Source organism: Lathamus discolor, chromosome 13 (genome assembly GCF_037157495.1).
Source record: "Lathamus discolor isolate bLatDis1 chromosome 13, bLatDis1.hap1, whole genome shotgun sequence".
In the NCBI taxonomy this organism is placed as follows: domain Eukaryota; kingdom Metazoa; phylum Chordata; class Aves; order Psittaciformes; family Psittacidae; genus Lathamus; species Lathamus discolor.
Genome location: NC_088896.1, coordinates 8,877,098 through 8,904,956, shown reverse-complemented (window position 1 = coordinate 8,904,956; position 27,859 = coordinate 8,877,098). Strand labels below are relative to the sequence as shown.

The following is a 27,859-nucleotide window of genomic DNA, read 5'->3' as shown; positions in this document are numbered from 1 at the left end:
TTAAAATCTGCCATGACCATAGTAAAGGCTGGATTAGAAGAACCTTGCCAATTTCACAGACAAAAGCATACCTGAGAACTGTGGCCTGAAGTCAAGTTCACAGACTGTCATAGCCTGTATTCCAGTATCTGAATTATTTCTTACATGGAAAAAGGTTTTCAGTGGTTGCTGTTCAACAGTCCGTTTGGCAACGCAGTGCAATTCCCAACACATTTTGTTCTGTGTCCGTCCTGCACCGTTCCAGAGAAGCACCATTTTAAACTGATACCAATTTAAACTTAACCCAGTATCTTGTACATTGTTTGAAACATTACCCACTTGCATGTAAAACACACAAGTCTTGACACATCGCAAGTGACATGCTTCACTGTCAGTTACACGAATTACAGCTCTCAACAGCTCACAGGTAGAGCTCAGGTATTCAGCTCTGCCCCAAAGGCAGGAGAATGAAAGGTTTGATAATCTCACTGAAAACCTGGCAATTTATGGAGACACCTTAAATATAACAAAAAAGACTGGACAGAACATTAAGATTGTAACATCTGGCAAAGGAAGAACCTGTTTCACATTTTAGAAGGCATGCAGAAGAGGTGGTTAATACAAGGTGCTGCTTGTGGCCTTTCTGCATGCACACACAATGACTGGACAACCATCATGGCAGATTTTATATTACTGAACTTTATGTACAAAAGCCTCTTTCAAATAGAACATTTAATGTAAAAACAATGTTTCATTTCAACAACTGAACTGGTTTTGCTTCTTGTTTTGGGGTTTTACATCTCCTGTACCATTCCAATTCTTTTCAACCAGCTTACATGGCATCTTCAAACTCTTATCAAAGGTACATATAGAAAAGGCATCTTTATAAATAGAAAACAAAGGGACTTTTTCAGCTTTTATTATAAATTGACATGACATACAAAGTTTACTGGACAGAAGTAATTTCATTACTATTTTTGGGGGGATCACCAACTTTTTGTGCAAACAATGCTAGCCTTCTTTTAAGCATTAAGAGCATAACTGCTTAAGAAATGACATAAGCAATAATTCTAGAACTACATCTCCCCTAAAATAATCTATTTTTTTTTACATATGTGCACAGCTTTAGCAAATTAAAGCCAGAGAGAAATGCTCGATGGACGATCCAGAGGCGTACTTGGAGTTTGCTAAAACTCAAGAGAGCTGGCAAATTCAAGAAGGTTGTAATGAAAGCTGCAGTTTCCCTCTTTCTTATTTTGTACACAAAAATCAGTGACTAAGAACTTAATACTGGATGACAAATCACATCCACACCATTAGTTAAATAGTCTCACAGTTAAACACATCTTAAGGACCATCAAAATCAGTATTTACACTTTATAAATTTATGAAGACACCATTAGAAAGCTTATTTACCCCTTCAACAACCAGGGAACTGCATCTCATGGTGATGGAATGAAATAAAAAATTAAAAATACCTGTATTTACAGCAGCATTGTTCCTTTATAAATAAAGAATATGAAAAATGCAATATTTTAAAGGATAATAAAAAATTGAGGTGATGTCACTCAACCACAGTGCTTGCTGGAATAAACCCTTCGGTGCTGATACTGTACCAGTAGTGAAACCACTTTCCATTGGAAAAAATCTGTAAACGTATGCATAAAATGTGTTAACAGCAGTGCAAAACTGCTCAAATATAGTTTAGTCAGCATCTTAGTATCTGTATTGAATACAATACATCACAGAATACTTACATAAGAAGTGCAACACATTTTCTGGTCCAATTTTACAGTGCATTTTTCCCTCAAGAGTGGCATCTCGAAAGCCAAAGCTAAACCTTATGGCCTGGACTTGCAGTCTGTGCTCAGGCAAACAGCAGGCATAAACTTCAGAGGAAGTTAATCCACGTAATGCCTACGTACTGACTATGGACTCTGGGCTTTAGCATGGCACACTATGATGTGGAACCCCAGTCAAAAGGTTTTACACATCAAATTGTTTGTGTAGCTGTGTAAATGTGTAATAAAAATATAAAGGAGCTAATGTTCAAGTTTAAAATGGTACACTGGGCGATCAATACATCAGAATTATCCACGAAAACCGAACTGCTGGTAACCTCAAAAAGCCAAGGTGGGACTTCACTGTGTCTGTAACAGGAAAAGCCAAGATCTCTCCAAACAGGCACAAGACAAAGGAAGTGCTAAAGTTCACCAACTTTGATAGTTTTAGTGTAAGGAAACATTACTTTGTAATTTATGACCAATTGATAAATGATTTCAAATACAAGGATCAAGGTTAAACTTTAAATAGTGAGACCTTGTTTTCACAAAAAGCTAAGTGGAGAATTTCTAAAGAAGTAAAGCAGAACCTGTATCCCAATCCCCCTTCCCCGCTGTTCCACAACTTCATGGTAGGAAAAACAGCCAGATACAGATGCAAAAATCTTAATATAAAAACGGTTTTACATATATTTAAATTATGTAAATTCCATAAAGTTCTTAAGACACTAATTACTAAAATTACAAAAAGATTTTCATATTGCTCTTCATGCTCAAACTCTTAGAATATTGTCATTACATCACCAAAACCGATATACATGTAGTACTTGCATAATTAACTGAATAGAAACCCTGTTAAAACAATATCCTTGTTGAAATCATTTATTTCCATCCAGCAGTGCCTGTTTGGAATCTCTGTATTTCTGTGTGTAGTTCTTTATCAAGCTCATACACCCTAGAATGTCACTTCAATGCTTGTCCGTTGAATGGCAATTGACTTCTGACTTCAGAGCTTCTGTTTCTTGCTCTGTTTTGTGACACCTGAGATGCCATCCATTTCCGAAATCCTCTCTCTCAGATTATTTTCACTATATCCATTTGTCGTCCCACTTTGTTCCTCAGAAGATTCCTCATCTGTTGGGGAGGCCGATTCTCCTTTCTCCAACTTCTGCTGCATCTCTCGGAGCCTGGCAACAGCTTTGTCTATGGACATGATGCTGATGAGGTTAAAGTCATGCATGCTGACCAGATGGAGCATAAAGTTTCGACACAAGTTCTTCTTAATTATTTTCTGTCCGTAGTTTTCCACAAACAGCATACAGGCATGATTCATTTGATTGTCAGCAATAAACCTGCCAGACCAGAAAGCCAGCGTTACGCAAGTAGAGTGCTTTCAGACACAAAAAGATGCCCTATGACATGGTTTATCAATATAACTACACTGACCCTCTATTTCAGTCTCAACATCTGCAGTGCTTTTTCTCTCCACAGGCACAGGGCTATAGGGTACAAGAACAATTAAGAACTTCAAACACTAAAATCTTGTCACTAAATTATCCTTTATTGACCTTTTCCTAACCAACTGAACTGAATTTTAAGTACTTAGTGAACTGCAGTGCAAAATGGTCAACCAATTCTATATAATTTATCTGTATCAAAACTAAGCACAGTAACGTACCCGTGCTTCATAACATGAAGATTCCATAGTTTCATCACTTCTTTCTCGCCTTCGTTAACATCAGAAAATTCTTCAATTTGCTGGAGAAAGGACAAAAGACACAAACACACCCATCAGAACTGCACGTCTGCTAAGGAGCCAAGGCACACCTAAAATTCAACTTCTGCCACCTATACACCACAGAACGTACATATTTACTTCCATAATCTATGCACACCCCACTGTGCTCTCCTGTGATACCAGCATCTCCTCTCTGAAGAAGAAAACCAGCCAAAGCAATGAGAGCTTGTTGGGACACGTGACTGAGCTGGCTTTGCAACTACAGGCATATTTGAAAATACCAAGAATTTCTATCCTCAGTGGCTCAGCATCACAAAATTCTCTTACTCTTAAGGCTCATTTTCATAATACATCCCTGCTTGTTCCCTATGACTGCAGACCAGCTTTTAAAAACCACAATCCATTTAAAGTAATTAGGTATAAATGGAATAATTACAGTAATGGTTTTCTCCCGCAGCCATTCAGGGTCCTTTTCATCCTCACTGTCTACTTCCATCTCTTGTGGACGCAGAGGTAAACACGTGTCACTGTGGAAATACAGCCGGTTGTGCCCACTGCTGTACGTTCGCTGCTGCTCTACTTCTCCATCTTCAGACTCAAGGAACTCTGACATACTTGCTTTCGTACGCTTTGGCCTGGCAGAAGGTAGAACAAGTGACTGCTTTCAACCATTATCTAAAGTATGAAATTGCTAAGAACTGTAATTGGTTAATACCAGTTCTTTTTCTAAGCTTCAGCTGGCAAAACTGTCATGGGAGAGGAAATTGCCAGCAATGAAATAAACCCCATTAAAAACCCAACACTCTGGCTCCAGCCCACACTCCCACCTCTTGGGGAAGAGAAGTTTTAGGACAAGGCAGTTAAAAAGAGCTGTACCATTCCGGATAGGTACCTCAACTGAAAAGATGTAGAAAAATCACAAGCAAAAGTTAATCATCCTTCAATGACAGTTTATTTAGTTGTAAAACACTGCACTTAAAAACAGTGATATTTAACACAGTCCATGTGGACCTACAGGTTCACAAATCCCTGGGTTTCACAACTCCAGTCCACACGTTGTATTACACAAATACAGATGGACCTTGCTTTCCACCTCCCTACCTGCAAACCAGTATGTGTGTGATAGGAGTTCTTTTGACTGGTCCATTGCGACTGAAGGCAAACCCAGGCTGGCGATGGATATCCTGGGGATTTCCTGCATAGGAGCCATCATAGCACTCATTGATGGAAACATCTATTCTAGCACCTTTTGGGTGATACTGGAACAGATAATTGCAAAGGTACTTAGTGAACAGGAATGAGAATACATCAGGGAGTTTATACAAGTAGCTTTTAGAATTCTGAATACCTTAAATGTCACCCTATCAATAACCCAACACAGCTCTAGTCTCCTTTTACAACACCCAAATAACTTCAACCTGTAGAAACAAATTATACTAAAGCTTCCTTGCTCTGTACCATTTTATTGTTTTGTATAAAACAATTCAGAACAGAACTAATTATAATATTAAGGAAAATATCAGAAAATTGCTAACCCTAGAAATTAGAGCATTTCTGGATTTCCTAAAGCTTGGAGACACTTCCAGGCAAACGGAGATGACATTGCTGTCTGCATCACATAGAAGTACATCAATGCACAAGCAGCAGCTATAGTCAGAATTCATCCTCCAGTGATTGACATTATTTTTATATATACATGTATTAATACAATCAAACCCACAATTTCCCTGCCCCACGTAGCACACAGACATCCACAGGAAGCTGCAGTTAACCTGTAGATACAGTCCTACAACTGAACAGGCTTGCAACAGAATCACTGCACATGTCATATCTGTGACAGACTGTGCAGTGTTTCACACTGCTGAAGTACAAGGTTACTTACAACATAATTAAAGATAAATCTGCTGTGGCAAAGCTTGAGATGTTTCAGTAAACTATAGAGCTTCCGACAGTTCAGTGTGCACCACGGGCAGTGCAAGTCATCCCGGGCTTCAGTCTGCTGCCTCGTGTTGTTGTTATAGAGAAACTGATGCAAACAAAGCAATAGGCAGTTATTAGCATCAAATGCATTTCGTTGGTTCACTTCCCAACCCCCAAACCAAAGCTGGACTTAATTTCAGGAGACCTCTACAGTAATAGTAAGTTCTTGGGAACACTACACCAGCTCAGTGTACTCAAACTCTGGTATCTCAAGAATTTCTCCCCCACAGGGAGACCACCTGTCCCCCTCCAGATGTCTAACAAGAGATGTCCTTTGTATTTTGGAACAGCAGATGTGCCCCCAGGAAGATTAGTTTTCAAAAACACTTCCTGTAAGAAATAGTATGTGGCATGGTTCCTAATATGTGAATCTGAGACCCCTGAAGGCATCCGCTGAAAGGGCAGAGGGAAATTTCCACCCAACTCAGAAGAGAAATGAGCATTTTAATCCCATGAAGTGTTTAGATTCTAGTTCCCCCCTAATGCTTATTTTCAATACCTGGTAAAATATTCTCAACTTTTGTCGAGGTTCATTTAAAACATCTCTCTCTTTTCTTGTTTGAAGGTCTGTTGGCAGCGATTCTTTCACAGCTGAAAACACACAGAGACATACGTTTCTTTGGTGAAGAGGGAAAATAAAGCAGTTATTCTATGCAAGCATGGAAGTTCTGAGCAGGGCACACTGCTGCTGAAGGAAATGGATTACTCCAGTGTACTTTGACCTAAGTAGCTCCTATCAGCAACCAGGAAGTCTTGACACTCAGCTTCCTCCACCAACCTACCGGCAAACCCACCCCATCTGAATACCAGATGCAGCTCAGTTTTGCAGAACCCTTCAGGTAACTTAAACACTCAGGTAACAAGCAGCATTTTTCTTACCCCATTTATGCAAATAGAGAATTCTTTAGGTACAGCTAAAAGCAGTGGCTGAGAAATAAAAAACCCCACTGCTTTCCGACGGCTGCATTGCCAATACAGCTCAAGTTCAATGTCAGAAGTTTGCCAAGTAAGACAACAGACAACAGTCTGAAATGCAAGCATCACACAAAATATGTAACTGAAACTTTAACCCTTAACTCTTACACCCCAACACTTCCTGTTTGTAACGGCAGTGCTGAGTTGCCTCTGAGCCTCTTCCATGTACTTTAATCTCAGATTATTTGATCCTATACAATTAACAAGAAACCCCACACATCAAAGGAGGTTTAGAAATCTCACCTCAGGAGAAACAAAATAATGACACCTACTTGCTTCTGAGTGGTGAAAAGCTGGCAAAAATACTATCATCTCCACTGACACAAGACATTTTAGAAGATGCACTTATTTCATATGTAGTATTTTGGAGAATAAGAGAAATTTCATCCTCTCTCTGTATGAAAAAGAGAGGAGGCCTCACACTTCAGCCTGCACCACATCAGAGCAATTAGAATTCCACAGCTCAGTTACTTTGAGTACTTTGTAATTACACTAAAGCTTAAGCTGCCACATTTAGAAAGTCTTTGATGTTTTTATTCCAGTGCTCTGCCCTGGGAATAATGCCAAAGTAAAATGACAACACCAAATTTACACACCCTTGGGAAAGATGCACTGGATCTTCCTCATTTACTATCAGAACCTCTGACAGAATTTTCCTACTGATTTCACTCACCTCTTTTCTTGGTATTTGGAGACTGAAAACAGTACAACTCCACAACACTGCACAATACATTCCTGTATGCTGGAAGGTGGTTCCTGCTGTAACTTTACCATCTGACTAAAATACTTATCTTCTCTGATTCAAGAAAAAAATAGGTTCCCTCAATTCATCAGCAATACAGCTGTGCCACATCCCTAAAGCCTCTGTATCTATTATGTAGATAACTAACACTTTGTAGAGTCAGTCAACATGTTGCCATTTCTTTTGCAAGTCTGAGCACAAAACCTGCCTAACAAATTACAATATAGGCCTCCAAGAAACTAAAATACAAGGAGGCCTGGAACGAGGAAGTAAAGAGAAAACAGAGTAACTTTTACAGTGAAAGTTCAAGTACTTCCCTGCTTCTGTTGCCTTTCTTCTATTGGAAAGGCTTCCATGTTCGTGTGTTGTCATCCCTTCATCCTAAGTACCTGCAATCCCTGAGCTCAGGCAAAATACCCAAGGGACTAAGCCTGGAGATACAACTGCTGCAGTCTAGATCATTACTTTTGTAATAGGGACCTAGAAGCTTCCTTAACCACACAGTCCCAGTCTATTGACAAGCCTGGGAATACTGACTACTCTGAAATGAATTGGGTGCCAGCTGGGCCTAGGTATGTTCATAGGTGTTTAAACAGCAGGAGAAGCCTGTTGTCCTCTCTACAATTTAAGTTTTCCAGCTATCCCAGGGCCTTACCTGCCAACACAGCATTCCAAGCTTAAGTTATAAACAACCAGGAGCAAGACAAGAGAAAGATAGTATCCAGGCCAGCCACCTGGCCACTAATTCAGATTAAATATGACAGAAAACTGTTATTAAAGAAAAAGGACACAATGGTCAAAGGTGCCTTTTCTATCTAGTATCAGAAGTATTTAGTAGCAACTTTTTTAAGCTAAGCTGTGGATAACCAGGAAGAAGCACAGTAACAAATTTGAAATTAAGCAACTGAACTAAACTGGACAGTAATTAAAATTAGTAGAGCAAAGCAGACAATCCTGTAAGTCCTACTCAGATTCCACTCCCATGTATTTCACACCAGGCTTTATAAGTGTTGTCTATAATCACCTCAGTGTTGTCATGACTTCAAAGATGACACTTTTTAGCTTTTAAACTTACCTTAAAAATGGTCAAAATATGAAATACAAAGCCCATTCATTTCTGCTTTTTCATATGTAAGATTACCTGAAGCAGCTGCTTCTGTGCTTCAGGCTTCCTGCCTCACTGAAGTGCTACGCAAATCATTATTCAGCAGCAAACCCAAAGTTTGCTTACCTATAGTCTGAGTAGGTTTAACAGAATTGGGCTTGTTTTCTTGAGGGAGGCTTTCAGAATTCCGTGTTGCAAGAGGCTTGGCTATAGGAGCTGTAGACTTATCATTTGTGTCTCCTGTCCAACGAAGAGTAAACTGAAGTGTAGGTCCCTGAGAAAATGTTTCAAATGGAGGCAGTCTCTGAGGGGGAAATCAAAAGTAAAACAGCAGAATTGGTGTCTTCCCATGTGCAAACACGAGTACAAGAATACGCAGAATGGGGACATGTAATTTTTTAATCACCTGAAGTCCTTGTGTTCTCAACATAAGCATACACACTTAGACATACTAAAAAAACAAGGAAAGAAAAGCTGAAGACGATGACTGTGCAGTTTCCTGCATCATAACCCACCGGCCTGCTGCCCATGGACCTCTCTTTCTACTCACACCTACTCCTAATTCTGGGGTCAAGCATTGTATACTAATACACAAACTTTAAAAACTGTACCACTACCACTGTCTGCTGCAGAAATGCCATTGTTATATTCTCCTGTGGTTACATTCTTATATTCCACTCAGTTATCAAGTTAATAGTAATGAGGAAATAGAACAAACCTGAGTGAAGTCCAAACTCATTATCAAGTACCACACCCTAAATTTATCAATGAGATTACTGAATTCCATCTTAAAAGCTCTTTATTGTATTTAAGGTCTCATTAGGTTACAAAAATGCTACTGCAAAGATAGAAAGCCAATGGCAATGTGCTTATCAGATCTGGGTGATAAAACATTGGCCATGACTATTGTCTCTTTGGAGTATGAAAAGCCTCTTACTCTCCTAAGAACTGAGAGCAATCATATCCCTGTCTGAACTGTGCAAAGTTAAAGCAATTTAGATATATTTATTTACTGTTACATGTGGAGGATCTCTTCCTAGGATCTCCCTAAAAGCCGTTCCTAGTTTCTTCAGCTTCAATTTCTTGATCACAGTTTAACAGAATCAGAAGCAGTATTCCAGGGTAAAGGCTGAACAGGACACTAGAGCTTTTAACTATATTTTTTCTATCCACTTTGGATCACCTCTTTTTTTGTTTTTCATAATTATACAATCATGTTGATACGCAATTACTTTGCAACCACACAATTTTCATGTTCCTCTCAGTCACTACAACCAATACTCCCCCAGGAGATGGGAGCATGTGACTGTGTAAGTGCATTAAAATCTCCTGCATTCACTACATCACAGCATTGATGCACCTCAGCCAACAATTTCTCTCTGCACACCCCCTTCCCTTCATCACTAAATTTAATCAGCATTCTCTTAAGGTGTGTACAAGATCACACCTATGAAAGCTCTGTTTTCCTCTTTCTTTCCTTAAAATATTCTGCTTCTGTAATTTGTTCATTTTGATTTGTCCAACTTGAATTTATTACAGTAATAAACACTGAATTTGCCTCATTCTGTAAGACAAATTCACAAGTCATTGAAAGAGACAGCTGCCACACCTACAGAAGCTAACACTGCTTGTATTAATGATCTAGCATAGCCAAAGCCTTCCTAAACTGAGAGCTAAATTGAAACTTATGTCCGTACATCCTGAAGAAGTACGATTTCCTGTTCAATTTGATCCTCTTTCAGAGGAACAATCACTGACTGCATTTTGAATTGTGTTCCACCTTAATTCAGACCATTTTAAGAGAGACAGGTCTTTCTGTCACTAAAACAATCCATACCTTCCCATCAAGTATTGTTTCCCATGTTGCTCTTTTCTTGCTAATGGGACACTCTTCCATTTCCTGCATGGCCACTTCATATTCCCCATCCAGAAGCTGCAAGCGTCTGTCAAGACAAAGCATGTATTATGAGTAAAGCAGCTCAATTTTATTGTTTGCTTACTAAAATGTAGAATATATTTCATAGTATTAAGTTTCCATGAACCTAAAAAGGCAGATTTGCAGGCAAATTTATTTGCCATTTCAGTGCAAACCTACAGCTGAACACCATCCATAATGAAAAAGCTGCCTAATGTCAAACACTTAAAGCCTCCATCCAAGCGATTCCAAGAGACATAGGAAAGTTATTGTTGATACACGATTAATACTGTGATGGGAATCTTCCGGTGAAAACAGTAAACCAAAAACAGAATGACACCCCCCCCCCGATCATCTCATATTTTTTCCTGCTTTAGCGATAACTGTTCTGTTCTAGTAAACCAATATGATTTTCACTACTTGTTTGATTTCACCATAGTAACGGACAATCCATCTCTTCTTTACATGCTAGCAGAATAATATCTGTGACTGCACCAGCAGGAATCTGGGCACAGAGAAAATGATGCCACCAGACAGAATGTAAGCAGTAGCATATTTCAGAGACCGGTTTACTTTTTAATTATGCTGTGAATGATCTGCAACAGAACCAAGGAATTACATCTGTCAAAAAACTGAGGAGAAAATCTGATGCGTAAGTTCATAAAAGGGAATTATTTACAAGTGTCACTAAACAGGTCTAAGTGTAATATGTGCATTATGAAACCTGTAGAGTTTTCATTTAAGACAACAATCCTAAGCTGTTATTGTAAATACCAGCTAAAAATGCAGCCAAGGACAGCCAACACTGAAAACAAAGCACAGATTTAAGACTAAACAAATTCCTAACTATTAGCAGAAACAGTATTTTAGATAATATTACCTGTTTTTATCAAATACAGTCATTTGTGCTACAAATGTCTTTTCCCCATCTTCACGATTTGAAGAGTTTCTTTTTCTTCTGGCTGGAAGCTCCTCATTGACATCTGTACACAACAAATACGGTATTCCATTATTATAGAAACACAAATTCAAAAGATCAAACAGCTTCTGTGCAACTGTAGAATACAAGTGACTGTTGATAATGTCAGATGTGCCATACAACAGAAGAGGACAGTATTTAATAAACACCTCAATGGCAACAGGAGGAGCACTTAGCTTAACAGTTATCATATTTTTGGTATGTTCATCTATGTTTAGGGTTTACTCTTACTACTCTGTCAGTATAAATGATTTAGTATTTGATCTTCCTTCTCTTGTAGCTATAAACAAGTGAGAAAGTTTTCCATTCTACATGCACGCTCCAAGGCTAGAACACATCATGTCTTGATAAGATTTAGAAAACAACAAACTTCTAAAAGCTATTTTCTTTATTGGCTAGTCATTTAGTTTTGATGAGACACTATGCCAGCACCTACAGCTGAGGCAGTAGTCATCAGTGTTGCTGGAGGTTTAATAATAGTCACAGTGACCACAGCGCTCTCTTACATTACCCACCCTCCCAACAGCGTTGCCTCACACCTTCACCATGAAATATTAGTAAAAATTGGTCTTAAATTTACACAAAAATAAATACAGTTTCTAGCTGCCAACTCTATTTTATCCCCATCTTGAAAAAGGCTGAGAACAAGTGAAAGCCAATTCAATTCCTCATCTTATTACTGGCCCTTCTCAGGGTATGACCTATGCTGCACACCAAGACAACTGAATACATGCCTGCAAGAGAAACCTTTGTAAAAGCATATTTAAAGACTCAAGTTACCAATGTTTTCATTAGTTTCGCCATTTAGCAGTCCATTAAACTCTCTTCTTCCTGGGCGAGTTACTCTGAATAACAATGAGTAAGACTTCACCATATGGCTGTTGCTTGGTTCAAATTCATTGCTGGAAACTGCAAGTGATGGGAAGTTGCCCGGTTTTATTTGGCTGAGGTCTGGGTTTAAAGGCACCTGCTTTTTACCTGTAGGAACCTGTCTTATCGGACAACTGACATCCTGCAGGAAAGAAAGTAAGCTAAGGTTTAGGTTTTTTACAATACAAAGGAGAGATATTAAGTATTAAAATTTACACCATTTCTGGTTTGTACTCATCCTGCCATCTTTTTGAAAACAAGCCTTGTAACAGATGTAAATTAAAAAATCTGGAGTAACAATCCCAGGTTTTAAATGTAAAACCACAGATTTGAATGTGTAAATAAAACTGGCATTTTATAACCACTTCTGGCAGCAGCCATCTTTCTCTAAGTGATTAAATTAACACTAACATGAGGCACTCAGAAAGATTGCAGAACAGCCATTAATACTAATTTAATTCTGTTTACCTAAAGAAATTAAATGTTTTGGTTATATATATATTTCAAGGGCTTCCTAGCTTCTCCTTCCAATATTACAAAGTGCACTTTGTAATATCTGGGAGATAAAGAACCACTTACCTAGGATTTATTATATTCAGTATCTCTTAAATAGATCATTGAACACTGTGTAGTATTGGAAAAACAAGGCAAGATGGCCTAAGTATGCAACTTGCAGCAAAGCATTTCAAATAACCATCAGCACCTCCTGCTTTTACCATATATATCCTTACCCTAGCAAGTAACAAAATTGGCTAGAAACAGTATTAACTCTTAAAAATGTGTTAAAACAGCTTAACGTTCTCGGGGGAAATACACAAAGTTCTGACTGCAAATCTTTCCCTTTTTGGTTAAAAATTACAGCATGTGTTACTGAGCCTCCCATATTCCCCTAGCTGTGAAGATAATTTGCCAACTGGTGTGAAACAAACACAGCTAAAACAGCAAGCAAATTCAAAGATGCCTTGAAAAATTGTTTATGATTCATAGAAGCTAAAATCTGCAATAAATGAGATGATCGATGTAAAAAACATAGGTACAGAAAAAGCAAGGAAAAAGGCAGGAATTGGCAGATGACTGAAGAATTCAAAACAACTTATTCCTTTTAATTCAAAAGTGAAAAAGGCATAGAATACAAGGGACAGACCATTTGATGATTTTTGTGATTGCCTGGTTTACTTTAGCCTCTGGACATAGCAACAGAATTAATAGTTTAAAGATTCGATACAAAAAATTGAAGTAAAAATAGAGGTGGCTGAAATTCACAATGAGCAAGCCTGACTTCCAAGCATGCTGAATTCAATGAACAAAGCTAAATCCTTTGTTAAAACTTCCAGTTTTTCCTCATAGAGCTACACCCATATATATATATGTATGTATATCTGCTTCTTAAGAATCCCTTATCCAGTCAAAAGAAAACAACTTTAAGAACTAATCTATTCTAGACTAAATCTCAACAGAAGCATCATTTCACCATTACCTTGTTGCACAGCAATGTTCACTACATGTTCCAGAATCAGGTAATCATTTTGCTTTAATGTATAAGTTGTTTGTCAAATCATCTTTACCTTTCGTTTCTTGTGGCACACTTTCACGAGCAGTACTTCCAGGGTTACTGAATTTTGTTCATTCTCTGAGTTTTGTGATGGCTTATCTAAACAGAAAAATATTTTCAGGTTTGAAAAAGGTGAAGATCTAGTGGTGTAAATCCACCTGCAAATAGTGTAAATCTACTTTTAAACCATAGGTACATCAGACACAAAGAACTCTAGCCAAATTCTAAGTTGTAATTCTCCCCAGACTTAATGCAAATTCCCACTTGAGAACATATGCTACCTAACTATTCTAATACTAGCAGATTTAAAAGCATAGTTGATCACCAATGTTTAAAGAGTAAGCTTGCTGCCTTTGGTATTGCCAAAACTGTTTTATAGCAGAGCAAAAGGGTACTGATAGATTTAAGGCAAGTCAGAATACACTAGTTACACACGAGTCGCATTAGCTCCTGTATTTTCTTTCCTTTGCAGTTTGCAAACCTAGAATTTGGTTTGCATCAAATCTTAAGATCCAGATGCCATCAGATAGGAAAAAACCACCAAAATAATAATAATAAATACCCCTTAAATATTATGCAAGGTTAAGCATACGCAGAATAGAAGTTAAAGGACCCTTGAACCTGAAAAAAATGTCTTAGAAAGTAAGACTTGCCTTCACGGTCTCAGCAGTAGGACCAACAATACCAATTAAGAATTGTCTCACAAAATAAATTTCCTTGTATTGTAAGAGAACATTTAATCATGTGGATTTATGTTTATCTGAAAACGGGCCCTCGTATGGAAGAAATACAAAGATAAAATCCAATTACACATATGGTTAAAGAACAGTTTCTAGAAGAAATTCTGAAACACAATGATTAGCCCAAACTGAATGAGTCAATAAGAAATTATTTTTGCCTTTTTTTGAATCTTAGAAGTATCAGTGCAGGCTTAATTTAAAAAGCACAATGACTTCACCTTAGTCCATCTCACATGGATGGAGGGGCAACCAAAACCACATTTCAGTTTCAAGAGTTGCTAGAGTAATTTTTATCCAGACAAATGAATGCATTAATTGCACTAGCTTAATTTCAATATTTTCTGTACTTAATATTCATTACAGCATACATTGCTTATTTTAGTGATATACTTTTCTATGGTACAAATAACCATCAGGCTCTATTTGTGGTATTCTCTTGAAATGGAAGGCGCAAAGTCATGCAATTTGGACATTCAAAAACACACAGAAAGCACTAAATATATTAACACCTTGAAAAATCTACTACAGCCCATGTCTGTGTAATATCACAACGTAGTAGAAAAGCAGTAAGAATCCCAGACTGCTTTGGGTTCAAAGAGACCTTAGAGCTCATTCAGTTCCAAACCCCTGCCATGGGCAAAGACACCTTCCACTACAGCAGGTTGCCCAAAGAAAAAGAAGGACTGTTGGTAAAATTTACGGACAACCACCCTATCCACTGGGTATTTTAAAACACAACAGCTTACCCTTCCCTCCCCCTTTATTCCATACTTCCCTATTCTTAGCATTAGCAGCCCCAAAAATCTTTACTGGTTTTCCAGCTTAAATACTGAAGGCAACATAGAACGTGGAGCTCTTGAGAGCAGAGGCAAGATGAATACTATCCATTCAGACCAGCAATATTCTGAAGATCCAGAAGCAGAATGTTCCTAATCTACAGATTTTAAGAACTTTCTCAGACTAGTGTTACAGTTTAATACAGAAATGATTCTGAAATCTAGACACTTGCAACTCTAACTTTCAAATATCTTACTGAATAGATCTGGTTAAGCATAAGATACTTTGAGGGTAGCAGCATCCAGAAAAAGATTGTATTAGCTTGTACATCCATAGACTAATTTGCCATTCACAACATTTTTTAACTGAAAAATTAGCAACACTACTTCATTTTAATAGATAATAATCTATTTTTTTCCTAGGGATGTACAAAGACAGTGAGTTTACAGCACAAAGTATGTCACTGCTGCTTCTGTTAAAGCAACAGAAGCCATCATTCTCTTCTGTAAAGTCCAGTATTCCAATTTTGAGAGGTAAAGCCTTATGTGCAGAAAAGATACAACTAAATGACTGCAAGTAACAACACCACCATTTCCACTGCTTTTATAACCACTGACATGGCCTTTGCCTTATTTCTAGTCTCTACCTGATAAAATTTATTCTTGCACTTCTATTTTAAACTAAAACCAACTGAATTTTCTAACTACTTCAAGCCTGGGGTTTGGGGGGGTTTTTAAAGCTATTTCAAACACCCCAAAGACACACTCCACACTCCCATGGAATCACTTTCTTCAGGAATTCCTCAACGCTTATTTCAGTTTGAATGGATGATGACTTCAAGTATTTCTCAATCACTGTTTTGATTAAAACCCCCAAAGTTCATCTGCTTAATATCGTAATTATTCTCCAACATATTTCAAGTGCTACTGAAAGTATTATAACTAATGGGACAGCCTGAGCTTAACTAAAAATCTGTGTCCAAACAGCCAATATTAAAAATATTCAACTATTCCCCTCACAGATCTACACTAATTTCAAAGGTTCTATACAAAGTAACAGTACAATGAAGGAATTAGCAAACATACCATTTTTATGGAAGAACCCAGTAAACGTAAGTTGCAAATGAGCAGATAAGCTGAACAGAAAAACAAGAAAGGAAATGTTAGAACAAATGCGTATTTTCTTATCACAGCAGCTGCGCCATTCACTGATGCTCAGGACAGACCTAGACAAGAGGTAGAACTATAATGATGTGGTCCTTCTTTCTAACTTGCAAATTGCCTGGATACAGCAACTGCGATTGATGCAAAGTTGTAGACCAGTTTTCTCTCAAAGACACTGATTGTCTCTGTGCACTCTGTGACTTGATACATAATTAAAATCAGAGGTTTAAACACCACAGCAGCAGGGCATTGTCAACACAAGCTCTTGCCTTCACAGGCAGGCAAATACATTTCCAAGACATTCTTCAGCGACAGAGAAGAATTTTGGTGTAAACTTTCTAGAACTTAACCCTGAACCATGCACTTGATAATGAATTTTTTTCAACAAATACTTTCAGTTTGATGAAGAGAATCTTCAGAATGGGGAAGCTATTGCCTTAGAAGTGAAGATTATCAGTCACATCAACTCCACGTCATCTGTGACATACACAATCAAAATATTAACTGCATCTGGTTTGTTTCGCAGTACTGCAGCTCAGAGCCTCGAGTATTCTCAAGAGTATTCTGCTGACTGCAGATGCATTTCATTTCAAATTGTTAAATTCAGAATACATCACAGCTTAAAGCGAGTGTTCATACACTTAAAGTACAATGGGTTTCAAAACCACTTAAGTGTTTCTGAAGTACACAGTATTAAACAAGGTATCATCTGTTACACTATAACTCCAGATACAGCTTTGATCACCTTCACTGACTTCTCAGGAAGATAAAACCTGAGATTCAACACCTATTTTTAAACACAAGCACTCCCGAGAGCAAGGACAGGATTAGTCAAACTGCCAACAGCTTCAGGATTCAAAAGATTGCGTCTACAGCAACTTGCATCATTCATCCAGATTATTTTTCTAGACCAATTCTAGACTAGAGTACAATTTTAATAGTTTTAAAAGCAGAAAAACACCACACAAATCAATACTTTATTTCGACATGATCCTTATCCTTAAAACAAAGATATTTACCTAGCAAGTACCCACAATATATGCAACAAAAGATAATTAAGAAAAATAAACGTACAACTTCTTAGAACACAAAATTTATGTTTGTTTGACACTACACTGTATCTAGCATGGCTGCCTCTGAAGTAGTCTATTTGCAAACACCATGGAAAAAGAATACTTGGTTAAAACCCAAGCAAGCACCACAAAAAAACATTTCAACAGGTCTTCACACATTGCAGCAACTTAGGTGAGTCTTTAAAATATCCAGAATGTTTTACATTTCACCATCTATTCAGTACATTAAAGGGTTTTGGCAAATTACCTACAGTTGTAGGTAATGTACCTATGTACCAAAAGAGAACACAAAGCCAACCTGCAGGACCAAAATGGATCCCGGACTGAACAGCAGATCAGCTTATTCTCAAAGTCTGAGAGCCGATATGTTAATTTCCAACATATACACTAGCACAACGAGCTTCAGGCTTTAACTCATACAGAAAGGATGCACTTTAAAAAAACCTGTTATGGTTATCATCTATCACACTCATCACAAACATTCTGTATACTACATCACTTCTCAGTGAACATGCTGTTCATACCCTTTTATTTCAGCAGTAGGAAAAGCTACTCATGGCAAATGCCTATTTGAGGCTTCCATACACATTTTAAGAAACAGCATGACAAATACTGAAAGCTTTTCCTGATATTGTTTTTCTTGAAGTCTTTAACTGACCAATGCACAAACACCCATTTTAAGATTTCAGAAGCAACATTTCAAACAGTAAGTACCTTGCTTCTAATAATTACTCTTATCACTTTATCAAAGACTTCAGATTTAGCACATACTCATTTGTACACACACAAACACATATGCAGGACAGTACCTGTGAGATTCTTGTTCTCCCTTCATTTTCTCTACTTTTGATAACATGTCATCTACTTTGAATGTTTTCCTGTGAAGAAAAAGCAGAAAGAATAGTTTCACACAGCCACTACTCCCATCATATATAAGAAGAAAATTCACTTTACTTGGTTTTCAATCTAAAACTGTCTATACAATGTTAGCTTTCTGTTCAGAAAGCACCCTTTTTATACATAGTAGCACACCCATCTTGCAGGGACACAGCTGCAATACAGCTTCTCAAGCAGCATCAAAAGGATACAAAGAATTAAAACCATGACCATGTCTGACTATGTTTCACCTTTGGTCAAAGAAAGTCTTCCTGCTTTAGTAACACACCTACTAGGAATTTACGTGTCAGCTCTTCAGTCCTTACGATTTTAAACTTGATAATAATGAAAAACGCTTAAATCCTCATCTGACCAAACCACCTAAGATAAAGCCTTTCTCCACGAAGTTATGTTAAATGGACATGACATAAAAATCAACGAATTCTGAAGCTACTTCTAGAGCACACTCACAGGAAACAATGTCACAGAGAATAGCTTCGAATTATTTCTCTCCGTAATTCTGACATCAATCTGTTCACGCTCATATGTTCAGCCTGTTCTACCATACATACAATTTAGTGTTCATTACTAAATAAAGTTCACTCATGAACAGAAGTTGTTCAGTGATTTCCACAACTGCCTTTTTTCTTTAAAGGCAAATAAATGCTTGGACCTAGATGGCAAAAAAATTGCACAGGAGTGACAATGGCAGAGCTGTGAGGGCATCCTTCCATTACATTTATGCCTTAGAAAAATGAAGAAAGAAGAACATAAACTGTTGCCAAATGCTGGATTTCTTGTGAAGGGAACAACGATGACACACTCTGGGGATGTGGGAAGCATCATCTACAGAAATATCCTGACTGAAGAAACACCGATGTCATACGCTGTCCACATGCAGCATGAAATGCATCTGAATGACTAAGTTACCAATCACATGGTGACTAATAGTAGCACTGGACAAGAAACACAAGTACAGGGCCACAGCCAGATAACAAGGACAAAAATCATTATGATTTGTGTAGTAAACAATCACTGATTCAGAGGTTTACTCAGCCTAAGGTTCACAGAGATGACAGATTCAAGAACTGACTCACCTACACTAAAACGTGGGATTATTAAAATGCACATTGCAAGGCTCAGCTTTGAAGTAAGAGATGTTAAAAACAGGAATTTCTGGAAAGTTTCAGATTCTAAGGTAAAAAAGAAATTAAAAATCTCTGCATTCACTTTGTCCAAGCTCGTCAAAACCAGCCACTGTTCTGCAGAACAGTAAGTAGCCTTCTTCAGACTAGAGAATTGCTTAAAAGAGCTCTACAGCAAACTTATGCCATGACTGGAATATGAGCCAGAAACCAGCTAACAGACAAACATGTTTCAGGAATGGGGGAAAGTTTAATAATCTTTCATAAGATATACTAGTATCTGACACAGCCTGCACTTAATATTTGTGAGCATTATTGATCCAAAAAGAATGACACCACCTTTCCTAATTTCAAACTCAGGTTAGTCAACAAAAGAAGAGAGTCCTCCTAAAACAAGATCTCTCAGAAAAAATAAAAATAGCAACAAAACCCCACATTAAATCCAAATTGTTGCCTTTAAAGTTAATTTTAAGAAAACTTTAAAATTATAGAAATTCCTCTAAACTAAACTGCTATTTTTATGTTCCCACATGTATCAGACAAAACAAAGTTACTGTTATAAACATCCCTAACACCCAGGGTTTTTAAGACAGCTTTTGCTTGTGCTACAAGTACGTGCATCTTGTGCATTCCTTTCTCCACCCACTCTTATTCCAGTCAAGCACAGTAATAATTAGCAAAGTATTAAAAGTCACATCCCAGCCTACCATTACCCTGCCAATAAATAAATAAATTATTCATTGCGTGGAAATAATTTTTTGTTAAGAGTTAGGAATTTATTTCCAGTGCCATCATTTGGCCTAACAATACAGTAACACCTGAAGACAGACCTATAGGCTGAAAGCCCATTTCAGTTCTCCATCAAGTATCACTTGACCAAAGCATATCACCTCTCCAATGATAAGCAGCAACTTCAATACCTTCTTAGCCCAAGTTGACACATGCATATTAACTTACTGCCTACCAACATTTCTCTATACTCTAAGAATTCTAGTTTTTAGAAACACTTTCTTAGTATTAAACATACAGATCAACATCAATGGATAATTTCTTAGTAAAAATGCAGTTTTACTTCCCTACCTCCAAATGATAAAATTTGTCTGTCATTTTTCTCAGACTACTGTAGAGATAGAGATAAAAGATGTGGAGCTATAATTACTCTTGTGATAGGCAAGTTCTATAAAGCTCGGAGGTAAATTTTTTATACTTTATGTACGTATGAGGCTGGTTACGGAAATGGCAATTAAAACAATGATTAGAATTTAAAAATGGCAAAATCAACAAGTTCCAGGGGGAATAAATAAAGATATATGTATAGTCACAGCCCACATAAGCAGGCTAACAATGATGCAGTTCTGAAAGATACTTCTTTGCAACAAGAACTCTACTAATACATTTTCACTATACTGAAGCCAGGTAAGTATTTTTTTTTCCTAGTATAAACCTACAGAAGATCATTCTACTCTAGTTTGGATATTCAAAGTCCCCTTTTCCACTAGAATAACATCATCACATACCTTAATTATTTCTATTGAATAAAGAGTGACAGTTAAGGTCATGCACATATTTGAAACTGTTTACCAGCACAGATCAACTACACTGCTAACCTCCTCTGGAAGTTCAGTTGAGACTGTTTTGCCACTACGTCTAAATAGTCTAAATTAACTTTAAACTACAACTGTTGTGCTTTTAACCAGGCTGAAAGAGAAGGACCACAGTACTGAGAGAGTATGGAAATGTAGGAGAGGGGAACAATACACTTCACAATTATTTTCTGGGGTTTTTAATCCCTCCAATTATGCTACCTCATTTCTGATGCATTAGTTTGTTCTTATAAAGGAAACATACTGAAGTGTTTTACTTAAATCTTCCTAAACCTAATTACCAGAATGACTTCAATACCATCAGAACTAGTGAGTGAAATGGCTATTAATGTCTGTTATTAGAACACTACCTATCTAGAATCCCAGTTCTAAAACGAAGTGTTAAGGGAGCTAGAGAAAAATCAGTACTTTTCAAAGAGAAACTACTTGTGCAGCTGAACCTGAACAGGAATTTGGAATAGCGGACAACACAATGTACATGCAAAAGTACTGTTTCTTGTTTCCCAGCAACTAGAGCAGATATCCAAAGAAACAGATTCAGGTAGAACATACGCATTTCAGTCAACTAGAAGTGAATATAAGCTATAAACAAAAACTTCCTGTTGCACAATTCTAGTTAAGGTAAAAAAAAAAAACCAAAACCCAAACCAACCTGAACATTATTCCTTAAAATTAAGCTCTGAGTTATTTTAAAATAAGCAAAACACTCACTTTGGTAACTTTTGAAAGAAAAAGTAAGCAGCAAGTTTAAGTTTGAAAACGATAAAGCTTATCATTATCGGTCCTAAGTACATGAAGATGTATGTTCTGCATTCAGTTTGAAGGAAAAGTGATATTGGCACTAATAGCTAATGGCAAGAACATTAAATAACATCCAAGAATGCCAAATAAAAGCTATATTTAAATAAAAAACATGCAAATTCTATCGCTCAACATATTCAGAGACTACCTTCCTTAGATACAAAGTTTAAATTAGAATTGTCTGCATAATCAGATTTTATTGCTATTCCTTCAGCATTCATGATTAAGTATTTCAGTCCCACAGCAACTGTTCCAAGGCATTAAGAACTTTAGTGTTAAAATATTATTTTTAAGTAAGTGTTCAGGCTACAGAAAAATCCAAACTAACAAATGATTTTCACTGAAGAGGAACTAACCGAAAGGACTTTGCAATTCTGCTAATCAATAGCACACACTGCACTTTTCACTCTGCAGTATTTATGTATTTGAGTATCAAAACCAATAGTTCTGCGTTTGGTTTTTTTCTAAATAAACACTTAGGTTACTGTTTAAAATAAAATGTTTCATGTGATTATGATTGAGCACCATTGATTACAAAAGCTCGGATGTTACATGGGTTGGTTTTCTAAGAAGTTCTCAACGAAAACAAAACCAACAGGACAATTACTAAGGATTCTGTAGGTATTTCTCCACATTTGAGTACTCCCAGTACCAATAGGAGTCACAAGCATAAAGTCACACACACCCTTCACATTGCAGAAAAGGCCTTAGGTCTCAGAATCAATTGTGAAATGATATACACATTTTTTAAGTTCTTAAAAAATAAAAGGTCATGTCTCATACACCACATGAAAAGGGGAGGTCGCCCTCCAATATTTTTTGGACTCCTACTGGGTTGACATTTGGGGATTACTTTTCAGAAACAATGTTACCTTTTGATATTTGTTCGGGAGTTTCTGTGGGACATGTAAGTGAGGGTCCTGTGCAAAAATATTGGCTGTTGGGGGAAAACAAAGAGAAAGGTTATATGCTTTAATTAAAATTTCCTACAAGTCCAAAATAAAGGAGTGACAAAGACCAATTACTCACTGCTATTAGATTCCGGGTACGTAGAAATCTGTATATCTGTGTTGGTTCTAAGAAAAAGAAATACATGTTATCCAACATACCTTCTACCTCCAGAAAGAGCCTTACATTGCTATAAAAATATCTTCTTTAGCATGTTTTTGCTCTTTAAAATAATTATCACATAAGTCACTGTTTAAATGAAAAACCACGATGTCCAAATAACTCCAAGTTAACAAGCTAAAGGTTACTCTACCTACTGTACAACACAAAGCAAGTTCTTGTTTAAGCTACCATAAATCAGTAGTCACAACTCAACTATGACTGCTCTTGCTTTCCACAAAGTATGTTTCTTACGGGCTTTATATCATAAAAGCACAGAAAAAAACCCTCAACCTATTACAACCTATTGCCAAATAGGTAAATTTTCTTCACAAACTTAAGGAACATGTGTGATACAACACCAAAATAGTAGACTGGATTTACATAGACAATTTGGTATCTGATTGTTTTATCCTTCTGGAAAGTACCAAGGTCACTTGCACAAGGTACCAAAACAAGAACAGAGACTGTCAGTTGACTATAACACATTACAGATCATTCTACAAGAACAAATTCATTTCCAAAACCCTTTTACATTCATAGGATCAGAAAAACGTTGATTCTGGTATAGCAACCACTGCTTCAAAGAGCAAACAGAAGGAAGATAATATAGCCGTGTGCAGTACAGACACGAAAGGGCAGCATCATTTGAAATAGGTGAAATAACCGAAGTTCAAAAGATCAAGACTTGCCTACAGAAAAGAGAAGCTTCAGTTTAGTTTCAACCAATTCAGTTAAATCAGGACAAAAAAAGGGTTTTGTCTGGATCAGGTTATATCTAACAAGAATTCCAATCTAAACTGAAATGCACCCTTTTCACACTGAAATAAAAGCCTGTTTCATTAGGTAATGTCAGCAAGAAATCAGGAAATGACTTGATAAAACACATTAAATGATGAGAAACAGAATGAAGAACACCTTGATTCCTGTGCTACGGCTGTTAACACTGCCTCCATTTCCCACATAAGGAAAAACAAACAACTATTTTTTAAGAAATAGAAAACTTTTATTTTCAGATGACTGCAAAACGTTTACTTCGAATAGCTAGAAACCTTATTTTAGTTTATGGAATTCTGTGATTAAAAGTGAAGGAGGACAGCATTTTACATCTTTTATCACTTTTTAAAGATACTATTCAGCCTTCTGAACACTTACGAATGTTAAGACCCCAAAGAATCTATTATTAGAGAGACATAATATTATTAGAGATCGAAATCTTAGAATTCTCAGTATTTCCTTTCAGAAGCCTGATGAAAACAGGTAAAATTCTGCTTAATGCAAATGACTGTAATGAAATCTGTGTTTTTCACATCAAAATGAAAGATGGAAAAGAAATAAATTAAGCAACGTGCACTTTGCTAGAAAGTGAAAATGTAAAGTAGTCACAACTTTTAAAGCAGTATCTCGGGGGGTTTTAGTCTCCAAAAAAGCATGACACGATTAGAATTTAGACAGGTATGAAAACATCAAATTACACTCACAAGGATGTAATCTAATTTAAAGACAGCACACTGCTGCTTCAAATTTAGCTTTCCCAAGTAGAAAAGCTCTGAAACACACATTTCATCCTGCAAGCAGACATGTTTCTCAAGTGCTTATTATTCAGCAAAAGCTTAAAACGAATCCTTATCTTTTTCTAGCATATGACCTTGAAAAGGGACAAAAACACGAAGGAAGAATGTGATTCAATACTACATTTGTTCGGATTTTTTAAGTAATCCTGTACTTATTGCAGTTTTCCCATAAAATTCACACTGTGGAGTTAACACACCACGATACATTTACACTGTTAACTTACTCCTGATCGCTACCTGCACAGATCTGACAGACTGAGGCATGGGCAAGGGAATTTTTTCCCCTGCATCTTGGATGCGGACACTGAACAAACCTCTTAGAACTCATTTGCCACTTGACCTATTTGCAGTACAGTATTTGCTGAACACAGAGCTTTGTTAACAGGGCTGATTCAAAGGACCCCACGTTAGTAAGGATTTGAGACACCACCATAAACTCCAATGCTTTCTCAAACACTGCCACTGTCTATAGCAAGTGAGCATAAGCAGTGACAGCACCAATCCTAAAACAGGATCATGTATTTAATATGGCATTAAGAATTTCCTTCAAATCCTAGCAATTGCACAGAAATCTTTCAGTACAATGTAAGTCTATTGCTACACTGTGCTTTCGAAGCAGATTTCCATAAACAACTTTCTGGTGCATCCAAGGGGATTCTCTTATCTGGCACTGCCACAGGGTGATGAGTGGGTCGCAAAGGTCAATTTCCAGTATGAAATCTCAACTAAGGGACAATTATGGCCAGACAAAGAAAAACCAAGTACTGTGAAGTCTTAATCACAACCTGCCCCTGAAAGGGGCTCCAATGGCAGTCGCCAAAGGGCAAGAAGAGCCTCCTGGTTCTCAACTCCCCCGTGCCTCCAAGGGCTGTTAGAGGAGGGAAGGGAACCAGCAGCCACCCCGAAAGCCTGATGGGAGCTACTACTGAGCAACCAAGTTCATCGGCTGAGCGCAGACACAACCCGCCCTCCGCTCGGCGGGCCCCGGCCCGGGGCGCCTCTCACCGCCCTGCCCCACACCGGCCCCCGAACCTCGCGCTTCCGCCCGAGCCCCGGCGGGCCCCCGCCTCCCCGGCCGAGCCCCTTCCTCCCCCAGCCCCGCTCCCCTTCGCCCTCCTCCCCGGTCCCAGCTCCCTCCCTCCTCCGACCATGTTTACCCCCGGAAGCCCCTACTCTCCACAGCCCTCCCCTCCTCCTCCCGCTCTTTCTGCGGCGGCCCCAGCCGGTCCCGCCGGCTCGGGCCCCCACTTCCTCCCCCGGCCCGGTACTCACTCTCGAAGGCCTGAAGAAAGAGCTCGTGGTCGGCCTGGATCTGCTCCATCTTCGGCTTCTTCACGGGGGGCAGCGCCGCCGCTGCTGCCGCCGCCGCCGAGGAGGCCGAGGAACCGCCCGAGTAGCCGCTTCCTCCGCCGCCACCGCCGCCGCCCGCGGCACCACCGGATTTGCCGCCGGGAGCCGCCGCCGCCGCCGCGGCGGAGCCCCCGAACCCCCCGCCGCCGCCGCCGCCGCCGCCTCCGCCGCCGCCTCCTCCTCCTCCTCCGGCGGCGCCGCCAGCGGAGCCCGAACTGGGCCCCGCACCTCCACCGTGCTTCTGAGGAGCCATGGGCCTGGCCCCCGAGAGGGCCCCGGCAGGACGGAGACCGAGCGGGGAGGGAGGGGGCGGCCGGGGCGGGTGGGGTGAGGCGGGGGGAGGGGAAGCGCCGAGCTCCAACTCCTCCAAGTCTCCTCCGCTCCGCTCTCCTCAGCGCTACGACCAGCCGAACCCGACGACCACGACACGCCCGCCTCCCCTACTCTCCCATTGGCTCCGAAGATGGCGCCGCACCGCCCCATTGGCCAGCGCGGGGCCCGCCCCCGCGTGACGCACGGATGGTTCTGGAAGAGTTTGGTTGGTCGGTGCGCTCCGCCGCTTGGCGCTTCTCCCCTCCCCCTCCTTTGAACTGAATTCGCGGGAAAGGGCCGCTCGCCCTGCGGCGCGGGGCATGCTGGGTAGAGCGGGCCGCCCCTCACCGCCGCGCCGCGCCGGCTCTGCCCTCGCACCCCTCAGCCGCTTCAGCCGCCGCTCCGCGGCTCTGTCCCGCAGTCTCCGCGGCTCTGTCCCGCAGTCTCCGCGGCTCTGTCCCGCAGCTCCGCGGCCGCACAGGTTCTTGCTCTCCTGTCGCCTGAGGGAAGCCGTGCCCTGCGCGGCGGGGCTGCCCGCCGAAGCTGGGGTTTGGTCGTTGAAGGAGCCAAAATAGTGGAAATGGAAGCATAACTCGGTTTTGTGGTATAAAACCATGATTATATTGGGTTGCACGGGAGGTCCTGCCGGTGTCCCCTAGCTTTGACCTTGCTGAAGCGTGAGGTTTCCTCAGGACAGCACAAGAAACCAGTCACAGGTGCAGGGAGATTTGAAGGCTGAGGTAAAATGTCTCTGTCCAGTCTTATCCTCGCCTTTCTGAGCTCAATGAGAACCTCAGAGCCCTCGTGGAAGTGAAAGTTGTGCCACTGTGGCCACCTTCAGCATCCTGACAGCTGCCCGCGTGTGGCCGGGCACATGCTCAGCATCAGGTGTTCCAGTGGGCTCTTGGGCTGCCTCACTGTGTGTGATAAAACATGATAGAGTCCAAGCGCAATGGGGAAATTCAGCACTGGCTGTAGTTAATCGAGTCCTTACCAACGGTGTGACAAGCTTAACCCGTAAAAGGCTTTGAGAGCCATCCCGTTTGATTTGCTTCCTTCCGTTAAACTTGAAGAGTAATGTACAAGGTAAGGTAAAAACAGTCTATGTGTGAAACGGCCTCGAGTTATGATAGCAGATACAACTGTGATGCTGGCACTATACCATCTCCTAATTCCTAGTGTTAACCAAAATTAACTCAATGATAAATATGAAGAGGAAAACCGTATGTCAAAGTCAGCCATGCTGTAAATGTGCCTTACGTTATCAACAGAGGGGGATTCTAATGGGATGTCTCAATTGTCTGTTATTAACCTTCTTCTATTTTAAGAAAATGTATGTATATACACCCTACATAAGATGCATAAGTAAGATAAGTAAGTCTTTATCGGCTACTATTCCCCTCCCAATTTGCTTGGTTAATTAATATCTGACATGTTAATGCTATTTTTCAGTTATGCCTCCTTTTAGTGCTGCACCATTTACCTTTCATGTTCGCTTTGAAAATATCTTTTCTTTCCTTAAGCTTTTTTTTTTCTTTAAATTACTCTTCTTTCCTTCCATTTTTATCAGACACTGATGTTTTAGATGCCACCTTTTCTGTGATTTGTTTCAATCTTAATTTCCTTGCATTTTTAGGAATTCATCTTTGTCACAGTTCACCTATTTGTTCTTCCCTCCAAACAGAAACTGTTATTTCTAACATATCCTGTTACGCATTTGA

The 27,859-nt window shown here is 39.2% G+C and overlaps 1 protein-coding gene across 1 annotated transcript; it reads right to left on the bottom strand.

The window, feature by feature from the left end:
• Positions 1-882: 882 nt before the first annotated feature.
• SUZ12 (SUZ12 polycomb repressive complex 2 subunit) lies at positions 883-26,293 on the bottom strand. Its single transcript, XM_065693530.1, is given in 17 exon segments — positions 883-3,112; positions 3,439-3,518; positions 3,935-4,133; positions 4,600-4,757; positions 5,381-5,524; positions 5,978-6,069; positions 8,427-8,604; positions 10,138-10,243; positions 11,096-11,198; positions 11,975-12,206; positions 13,630-13,715; positions 16,219-16,268; positions 18,179-18,247; positions 22,668-22,732; positions 22,825-22,871; positions 25,749-26,215; positions 26,217-26,293. Coding segments are annotated over 17 exon segments (2,484 nt in total). The 5' UTR covers positions 26,279-26,293; the 3' UTR covers positions 883-2,766.
• Positions 26,294-27,859: the final 1,566 nt, after the last annotated feature.